Consider the following 10,058-nt stretch of genomic DNA (forward strand, 5'->3'; position numbering starts at 1 on the left):
CTGATTGATGAATCCTCGAAACTTGGATCTGGTACCATCAAACTTCTCGGGCAAGGCAACTCTCGGTTCTCTAACACTCGAAGGGTGTTCCATTCTGGGAGAAGGGACATGGTTTGGTGCAGATGTTGAAGCAGCCCCAATCATCTCTATATCTTCACTTCCTACCATTCTTGTTGCTCCTTGTGGTGGTAAATTGAGTTGATGCATCGCAAGCATTAACTCCCTCAATTGTTCTTGCATCTGTGCCATTGCACTCTTCATTTCAACAAGCTCTGCCATAGTAGCACTTAGAAAAGAGAAGATGCCTAATAACGCTCAAAACAAATAGAAGAGAGGAATTGATAACAAAGAAAATACTAAGAACAATATCAGTTTAAAAGAGGGTAATCCGCAACTTCTAATGCGCTTATGTCTTATCAAGAAAAAGGGGTAATCCACTCTTAATCAAGAAAAGACAAAGCTCTGATATTGTAAGTGTACTCTTGTCAATCTGTCAAGGACAAGAACTCGATGAAAGCTAAAGAGTAAGTGAGACTTTTCTCAAAAAGAAATAGGACAAAATAGAAATATGTATATTAAGAAAGAAACTGGAATGGCTATTGCCAAAATACAAGAAAACTAGAGACCCTTGAAACTAGACTAGAAGCAAGAAAGGAGTTGACAAGAGTGAAGAGGGCTTCACTCTTGCCTCTATATATACTATCTAACTAGAAGCCACGTGGCGATGTTCTATAAGACCTCCAATATATGTTGACTTTCTAGGCCACATGCCTTTGCTTGCAAGGCAAGTTTTCTATGGATGGACCACGTAGTTAGCTTGTTCTTTAAGCTTCCAACATGCGTGGCACATGGCTAACTTGTTGACCAAGTTTCTAACCTAAAAGTCAACTATAGACTCCTATAAAGTCAAAGCAGCATCTATGAAGCTTCTAAGAAGCTACTCTAGAAGATATTACATAATTAACCTACTTTTACATACTTTTATCTATTCATATAGGTAATTATATGTATGTCCGTGACACATAGTTAACTTGTTCTACAAGCTACTCACATATGTGACATGTTGCTAACTTGTTGACCAAGTTTTTAACCTAAAAGTCAACTATAAATACATGTAAAGTCAAAACCATGTCTATAAAGCTTCTCGAAAGCTTTTCTAGAAGATATTATGAAATTAATCTATTTTTATTTATTTTTACATACTTTTATCTAATCATATAGGTAATTATTATAATATATATATATATCCATAATAGTATGTCTTTGACAAAATATGTATGTCCATTATATATACATGTCATTAATTTATCATATAAGTATTATAGTTAATTTTTAGAAGGTATTATCTAATCATAATATGATTTTTTTTTAAATATATTTTCTAAAAATTTCCAAAATAATACTTCATAGATTATGTAAATGCTCTTGAGCTAAAAAAAAATTAAAACTATATTATAAATATTTCTCATAAATTAGTCACAACTTTTATAAAATAGAGAATATATAAAGTTTGTTTTTAGAAATAAGCCATATTTATAGAAGAAATTCTTTAGATATTTGAAAGATCCAAAAAAATTGGTCATTGTTTAAAAGCTCTTGTTTATGGATATTTTGCACGCAAAAAAAATATTAGGACATTTAATAATGAGGCAAGGAGTGATATGAAGACTAAAAAACTTGTATGTTTTAACATGTTAGCATATAAAAAATTAATTTAGGAAGTAATAAAAAATAAAATAAAATATCAAGCCACTGTCAATAAGGCATTGTTAACAAAATCATGCCAATCTTGGATGACAAACAAAATCTTTACAGCACAAATAAGCCTGTCAATTAAATAAAACCATAATTACATATTTGGAGGTCTATTAGTTCTTTAGATCAAAGAAAGCAACTATCATGTTTAGTTAGATAGTGAAGTAACCATGCTTCAAAATTTGCCTTAGACAAATGATGATAGGAACTTGAATAACTCTCAACCACTTCTAATCAATGCAAAGGATATATCCTTTTGTACCAAAATATAAATAAGTAAACAAAGAAACATAAAAATAAAAAACTGAAACCATGGTAGAAGAGGTGCCGATTCTACGTCCCAATGTTACAGACGTCCTTGGAATGGGAAAAAGAAGAAAGAGAAAAACAGAGGAAAAAATGTCATGTTTGTTTCATTAGTATCGGTACTTCATGTATTGAATGCCGCTCAGGTGACCGCTGTTGTGACAAAGTCTGATGACAGGGGGATCGGAAAGGTTTCGGTGTTTTAGAAATGGTCTCACTTCATTCTTTTTCACATCTTGAATCTTCGGGGGCTGACAGTGTTCCTATTTCATTTCTGTGATTTTGGTCACTGGAATTGCCTGGCATCGATGGATTCTACCTAGAGGTCGAAAGTACCCAATTGTGGGTCCTTCCCTAGTCTTTTTGTTGTCTAATTTTGTTTTCACTCAGAGGGGTCGGTGAGAAATGTCTGCCCTATGATAGAATTGAAAGGTGTTCGACCTAATGGTAATTCAAACAGCTGTACATCGATTGAACTGACAAAGTTCCACAAGAGAATTGTGGTCAGAGCTGGAAAGTAGAAGACTAGGAATCTACTTTTGACCGTAACTGTCTTGCAGGGTGCCTGGTTTTTTTCCCCTCGATTCCACATCATCTATTGAGTAAACAATCACACCACAAAAAATAACTTCACAAGTGCAGCCAAAATGACATGAACACCAAATTTTGAACAAGTTCGTTTTGCATGTTCTTTTTGCATGAAACTATGGAGATTCTCGACATTCTGTTCAGCCTGGTACTTTTAACGGAAGTGGTTTTCAAGAGAACAAATGAAATGAAGTGTACTTCGGTGGTTACAGTTTTTGGAGTATGGGATCAGTTATTTCACTTACGCTGATAAACACACCACACGATTGGTCAAACAGGCTGAAAACTATTTCTTCCACTCTCAGAATATATTAAAGATGAATTACATATTGTTATGCCGTCCAATCGTCAAACAGTATTTATCATAATTCTTGTTTCGGATAACTACTATGTTGCGTAAAATTAGTGCATGAAATCAGATATATTGCATGAAATCAGTAATATGATAAATACTGATTTCATGTATTTAATAACTGAGATTGCAATACAAAGAATCAATGCATGAAATCAGATATCATCGATATGAATAGTATTTATACTTTTTGTTTAATTTATGCTCGGAAACAAACAATCTTTTCCAAATTTTTTTGTGAAGTTCCCGTCGTTACTTTCTATAATACAGATGCAGGACCGTGGAAAGAAACAGTTGAATTGTACATGGGTAGAAATATAGTGCAACCCAGTTGGACAGTCTGATAAATCTCTACGTATGCAAAGATGAGCTCAGATGGGAACCTTGTCTTCATCGCCGTGTGTTCGAAGGAGATTTCTCTTTCACCCACTTTGTCACTGCCATACCCCAATCCGTTTCCTGACAAATTGTTTTTTTTGTACTTATGAATGTAGGTCAGTAAGAGATGTCTTTGATCTTGTACAATCACCAGCTTTATGCCGCCGCCTTCGAACTAGAGCCAACTCACCTCCTCGCCTTGTTTACTTCAGCACCACATGATAGCTCTAATGACTCAGGAGGGCTACGAAACCGCAACATAGGTATTGCAGCTGTGGGCCCACAGCATCGTGAACCTCATGGGCCTACCAGTCTATGTCCGAGGATTTCGGTAGCCTGTAAGAGCCTCACCAAGATTGGATCCTCATCCACACAGTCCCCATTTGTGCGTTAGATCCTTCTGCGAAAGGTTAATCGGCCAGCGTGTCATCCTTGGCTAGTTGCTCGGCATATTGCCTTCACACTCATCAGGGACTCTGCCCAACGACCTTCATCTTCCTTGTTTTGTCTCACTGTGGGTGGAATAGCGCAGTGGATGAGGCACGCTCGAGCGATCGGCAGTATCTGGATTTTCTGGCATCTCTTCTCCCTCTGTGTCGTTGTCTCGTATGAGTAAAGCATGTCCTGACGAAGTCTCAAAGACGGTCGATGTGTAGAGATGTGCTTTATTCTCCTTGGGGTGCTCTCTGAAGTGTGAGGCGAGTTTTTGTTGGGCTTTCTGCAGATTCGACGGAGCCAGATTGCTGGATAGTTGCAGGCTCTCTTTGTCTCAGATTTCAGTCATGCAAACATCTTCAGGAAGCAGTTGTCCAAGATCGGTTGTGTCTGACTTGTTGCACACAATTTGACTGACGATCGGTGCTGAGCATACTTCGTGGAGGTGGATTAGTTGATTAGCAGCATCTCGGGTAGTGGTAGAAATCTCGGTCCACGGCAGGACCGTCAAAACAGATGGACTGCAAGCGCGGGATGTGCGAGGCATTTGTACATACAACTCGAGTGCAGCCTTATGTAGAACCGCAAGCGACAAGAACATTGCAACGGGACGAATGAGTCTCGTCTTTCAGCTGATCCGATCGCTAAGTTTCAGTGATGCTGAGCAAGTATCCCGTGCCCTGGTAATTTTGCTTTTGCTGTCCTACAGTGTATCTCAGTTGATCACGTCGAAACGTGCAGCATTTGTCTGCGAAGACGGAATTTGAATTTGCTTCTTGCTCCTAGAGAGTGGGTTTTTAGTCTTGACTTGTTTGTTTTAAGAAGAGGTTATTGCAACAGCTGGTATACACGACAAATTTGAAGGCTTCTTCTATATTGCCTCATGGGTTCTGTTGTACACCAGAGCCTGATGTCATAGATAGTAATATGTAAAACAGCGGCGTGAGCGCAGAAATAGCCCGTCTTTTGTCTTACCGAAATATCCACATGAGAATGTAGATGTCGCGTGATAATGAGTCGGTACGGGGATGGGTTGAAAAAGCACAGTTGCAAACTGTTATTATGAAGGTTATTGTAATGGTCATCATACTTGTCTGCATTGGAATAGGACGCAAGCATAGACTATCTGCAACTCTCTGAATGTACTCCTTCTTAATGACTGTAATTTATACAATAATCTTCGGGTGGTTAGATTTTATACAGTTGTTTCGGATGGTTAGATCTTCTAATATTCCGCAGTCGATCGTTTACCGTCAACTTTACAGTCAATTCATTGTCTTCAGTGTGACTAAACAAACCGCATGACCTGAATTAGAATCTTTGAACAGTTATGTATGAAATGCTATTTAGGATCGCTTCGATGCCTGACGAACTAGTTTAGATGCTTTAAACTGAAGAAGTTCAAAGTTGTCGACATGGAATGTCTTTCTGTCCTTCACTGTGACTTGGTTGATGCTAAGAATAGCGTGTTGGTTCTTACTGAGAAGAAACTATAAAGCAGTTTCAGGATGAAGGAGCATTGAATCAAGGTGTAGGTACTTTGTGTGTGTTGCACATTCTTAATGAAGTGTTTCACCTCCCATTTCTACTGGCGATATATTCTTACAAGTTTCACTGGATGTGTTTCAAATAGCATTTTGATGCCGTCTCTGTTGTGATACATTCGTACACATTTGAATGCCGATCAGGTTGTGCGAGAGGGTTCCATCAAGTAAGATTTTGAGCAAATTGTGCACAGGGTTCGGAAACTAAGGCTCGTCCTTTTCCTTGTTTGATTTCAGATATAATCCAACTACGCCTATAGAGATGAGATGTCGAGACCTCTACATGTTCCGAAAGCGGTGATCATGGGATTCTATCGGTTGTGCAGATGCAGTAGAAGTCCTTCTAAAGCGAGTCACAACTTGGGTGGAATATTCCAAACTGTGTTGTAACAAGGAACTATTCATGGCATGGTCACTAACATGGAAGAGCCACTAACGCGAGCTTACGAGAGATCGGTACAGAGAGACATTCAGGAAACCACCAAGGCAGTGGCATGGGCAGTGTTTCAGCACCGCAATGGAGGTGGGTCGAACCGTTACAATGGTGCTGTTCCAGCATCGCAGGCGACGCGCTTCAAGATTGAAGCACTCAGTAAACGTGAACTCGAATGTTGTCCTGAAACCAGGAGTCATGTGCCTCCAATTCAAGATGCCTCTAGTACTCTGTTTGATGCGTATGAGCTAGACTCTGTCTTCAAGCATCTTGATCGAGCTTTACAATCCGTCGACACTCATCAGAAGGTCTCATTTGATGCTCCTAAATATTACGACCAGGACCAGCAGTGCTACCCTCGACATGGCTACGGCGCTCCGGAAGACTATGATAGACCCGAGCAGCGATTTTGGCTCGAGAGCGTGCACAAGTCTCAACAAGTTTGTGGGAACTGTTTGGACACTGTAGACGAGTCGTGCCCGTTGGGAGACGCCCAAGACCAGTTAGGGTATGGATGCAATGGAAACAGAAGCAACAGATATGAATATCAATCTAATCCTAAACTGGAACTGAACTTGGACATGTACGACGAGCTTTGCAAGGATGTGCAGGAAGTTCTACCACAAGGGAAACTATTCAAAACAATGCAGTTTTTGCAGACGCGAAGCTGGGGGAAAGTGCTTCAAGGTCGAACCCGACACACCTCCTTCGACTCATCCTCAGAGGTTGCCCTTTTCAAAGATAATAAGGATAACCATCAATCAAAAAGCTCGAAGTTGCGTAGCATTTTCAGCTTGAAAACTGCCAAGGGTAGCCTTTCTCCAAGGTCTACACGTCAAGCGCGCATAGTGCCGGATGATTATTCCCAGAAGGGGCGCAAATCAAGTGAAGAAGGTGACCTTAAGAAAATCGGATTTGGCCCTTACGACGACGATTCTAGTGATAGCGCTCACAGCGATGGCTATGAAGCGCAGTACGTATCGCCAACTAAAACCAAGACCGGGTCACGACCCGCTCACAACAAACAGGTTCTCCTTTCCCCTGTTTTGAAATCTAGTGTGCAAATGGTGACTGTTCCAAACGTTTGCCGCACTGTTCGATTATCCAGCGACATGAGGAACCCCGACCCGGCTGAAGGACTCCGTGACCACCTTAGACATGGTTCGTTGGCTTACAACACACCTGTTTTATTGAAGGAGCCGAGGGAGCGCCGAAAGAGCTCCTACTCCCTTAATTCGACTCCATCCCTTGGTCAGAAATCTCGCAGAGCCATGCTGCACGATGATCGCGACGATTTCGAGCAGGGCAACTCATCGCAATACCTTCACGAGCATCACCATCACGTACTGGGTGAAGTTGAGGACAATGAGCTGACCGTCCAAGACATTGTGAAGCGAGCCTCGCGCAAGTCCTTCGACGAGATAGCGCACCGCATGCCCATTGGCCAGATTACTGGCTTGAAATTGCCAAAAACTCCGCTTGTTACCGCACCTGCCTCTGTCTGTAACTCCCCGAGCATGTTGTTTTTATGAGTAGATGTCGGTGATTCAGGTATAGATTGGTGTTCAACTAAATGTCAGCGTCTGTTTCGATCTTCAGGTGCACGAAGTGTGCGCAAAGCAGGTTAGTAATCTCGGGGCTACAAGTGCGTTCAGTAGAAGGCTCAACAAAGACGAAGGAGAACTGTAAGTCTGGATTTGTAACTGTAGATAGTGAAGGAGGTCGGTTGTCACGCTCATCGATCCAGACACAGTGTTGAGCTCTTGCAGGTGCATTGTACCATAATTTAAGTGTTCAGCTTCAGTAGTTTATCTCGAGTGTTCATGTGAGGTTTACACAGTTGCAACTATCAAGCTGCAGTATCTGTTGTGCTCGAGTCTACATTGATGCACATGTCCAACTGGGTCCAGTGGAGAAATGCGTGTATTAGTCACTCTTCGTCGCGCAATTCACTAGACAAACCATCCAACTGAGAAACGGATATCAATGTTGTGAAACATTTTTGTTTTTGTTTTTTTTTTGTTTTGTTTTGTTTTTTTTTTGACTGGCATGGATCCCTTCCGTGTAATACCCAGTTGCTCGAGACCTTGATATCTAGCACTGCAAAATCCGGAGCATATCCGGAGCATCTGAGTTGTATCCTCATATGAGGTTCTCTTTGTTGATTCTAGTTATTGACTCGTAAGTTGTTCACGTTGGTTACTCGGCAAACCACTATTTCCGTTTACTACTGTGATAGCTAACCGTCTCTTTCAAAACTAATCATCTGATATATTGTTCTTATAGATCGGCACAATGAGCACACCTGAACATGTTTGCTCCAAGGAACTATGCTAACTGGACCAAAAATTTACAAGCATTAGGGGATTGTGTTACAAAGCATATTCGAATGGGAGGATCTATGGGACTTGATACAACCAACATCTTCTGCAACACCGACGTCTGCGGATCCCAAGAGAGAAGAAGCCAGCACCCTACGGAAGAAAATGGAGCCTTCGAACATCATAGCTTCAGATCAGAGAAGAATTAGACGAGCCAAAGTCATGCTCAATTTGTTGATCAAATCTAAGTTACAATATTCCAGACATAACCGACACGAGAGAAGTCTGGAATGTGCAAAACACCATGTTCCAAACCAATACAATCTCAGACACCATGATGGTGTTGAACAGGTGGAAATGCCTGCAGATGACGGAACAACAGAACATATCAACTTTCACGCAACATGTGAACAATGTCCTCCAAGACCTCAAGCAATAAACTAAGAGCAGTCAAGAGAGGTGATTGTTCATTGCATCCTCAACTGCCTTTTTCGCCACTTTGAGAAACTAGTATCTAAGATATTCTCTGTGAAAACTTTGCCTACTCTGCAAGAAGTTTGGAACAGAAACAAATTACAGAAACAAATGCGGCATGACGACGGTTGACGAAAATCCTTGATGAAGCTCTCCTCATGAAGGTAAGAAATCTATACAACCAGCGTCGTTATGGAAACAATGGACGTCATGAAATGCGACATACCAGCACTCCATCGAGAAGACACTGGAATTGACAAGGATCCAGTGAACTCCATTGATCATATGTAGGAGGATCATCAAGACCGCATAATATTCCACTCATATATAGAAGATGTGGCAAACCTGAACATACCGCTTGGTTTTATAGAGCTCCTGAGTCTCTGCCATATCAACCAAACCCACCACGAGCCTCCTATTATTTAAAAGAGAACCATGGAAACACATCATTGGCAGCCAACCTTTGAGTAAATCTGATAGAAGAATACGCCAATGAGTACTACTTACCAGAAAACTCCTCAGATCTGCCAAGTGACAACTGTACAAGAAGCGGTAGAATTGCCAGCAGTTACAGAGTTGAGTTGAAGGAAAAGAGTGGATTATAGATTCAGGCGCTTCCAAACACTTTTCAAGAGATTATTCAATGTTTAGCAATGTAGACAAATCACAAAATACACTGGTGACATCAACCGGCAAACAAAGTCATGTAATTGGTGGTTAAGGCACAATTGACCTATTTGGTACCAAATATTTCGACCTTTACCAATAGAGAAAAATCTTAAAAACCTTAAAGGATGTTATCTATGTTCTTGGTTTCTATGGTAACATCCTATCTATTGGCGAAATCTTTAATGTAGGAAATTTCTGCATCTTCAGTTCCACACAATGTAGTATAGTATCAATTCAAAAACTATACATAATAGTAGCAAAAAGAACACATGATCCAAACAATAGATTGTATAAATTAGAGTATCTAGAACCAAAATTTTGAATAGGAAAAACCAAACAACTAGCCAACCTTACAATAAAAAAATAATCTAGGACTACACAATCTAAAAATTTCCTCAAAAAACCTATCTATACTTTGGTATAAATGGTTAAGACACATAAATGCTAAAAGTCTAACTACTATGAGCTCTTAAGAACTAGTCATTAGGCTATCAAGATTTTTGGTCAAAAACATCCTATGCTGAGTCTATCATTAAGTAAAACAAGCTTGTGATAATATTTTTGAGAAGTCTCATTGACGCACTACATCTCCTTAAACACTAATATATAGAGATGTTTGTAGTCCTCTACCAATCAAAATACTAAGAAACCCTTACTATTACATCTTATTTAAAGACATACATATAACCAAATATAGAGATACAAATTAGATTCTTCATTTCAAATAAGACTTTATGTAGGGACATATTTTAAATCAAAGGCATATCACATCTATTTATCCAAACTTCACAAAGTGCAAGTGA

At 40.0% G+C, this 10,058-nt stretch overlaps 1 protein-coding gene and 1 long non-coding RNA gene across 2 annotated transcripts; one reads left to right on the forward strand and one right to left on the reverse strand.

Annotated features, from left to right (window-relative positions):
* Window positions 1-3,787: 3,787 nt before the first annotated feature.
* Window positions 3,788-7,602, forward strand: LOC149989967 (uncharacterized). The gene is made up of 2 exons (XM_090254925.1): window positions 3,788-4,497; window positions 5,596-7,602. The coding sequence occupies exon 2, from the start codon at window positions 5,767-5,769 to the stop codon at window positions 7,321-7,323; it is 1,557 nt and encodes a 518-aa protein (XP_090111051.1). The 5' UTR covers window positions 3,788-4,497; window positions 5,596-5,766; the 3' UTR covers window positions 7,324-7,602.
* LOC149989968 (uncharacterized) lies at window positions 6,459-8,976 on the reverse strand. The gene is made up of 2 exons (XR_016505820.1): window positions 8,942-8,976; window positions 6,459-8,128 (listed from the first exon to the last, which is right to left on the reverse strand). It is a non-coding gene; the product is annotated as an uncharacterized LOC149989968 (long non-coding RNA).
* Between the last annotated feature and the right edge of the window lie 1,082 nt (window positions 8,977-10,058).

The sequence above is a fragment of the Physcomitrium patens genome, chromosome 1 (genome assembly GCF_059467195.1).
Source record: "Physcomitrium patens ecotype Gransden chromosome 1, ASM5946719v1, whole genome shotgun sequence".
Lineage (NCBI taxonomy): Eukaryota > Viridiplantae > Streptophyta > Bryopsida > Funariales > Funariaceae > Physcomitrium > Physcomitrium patens.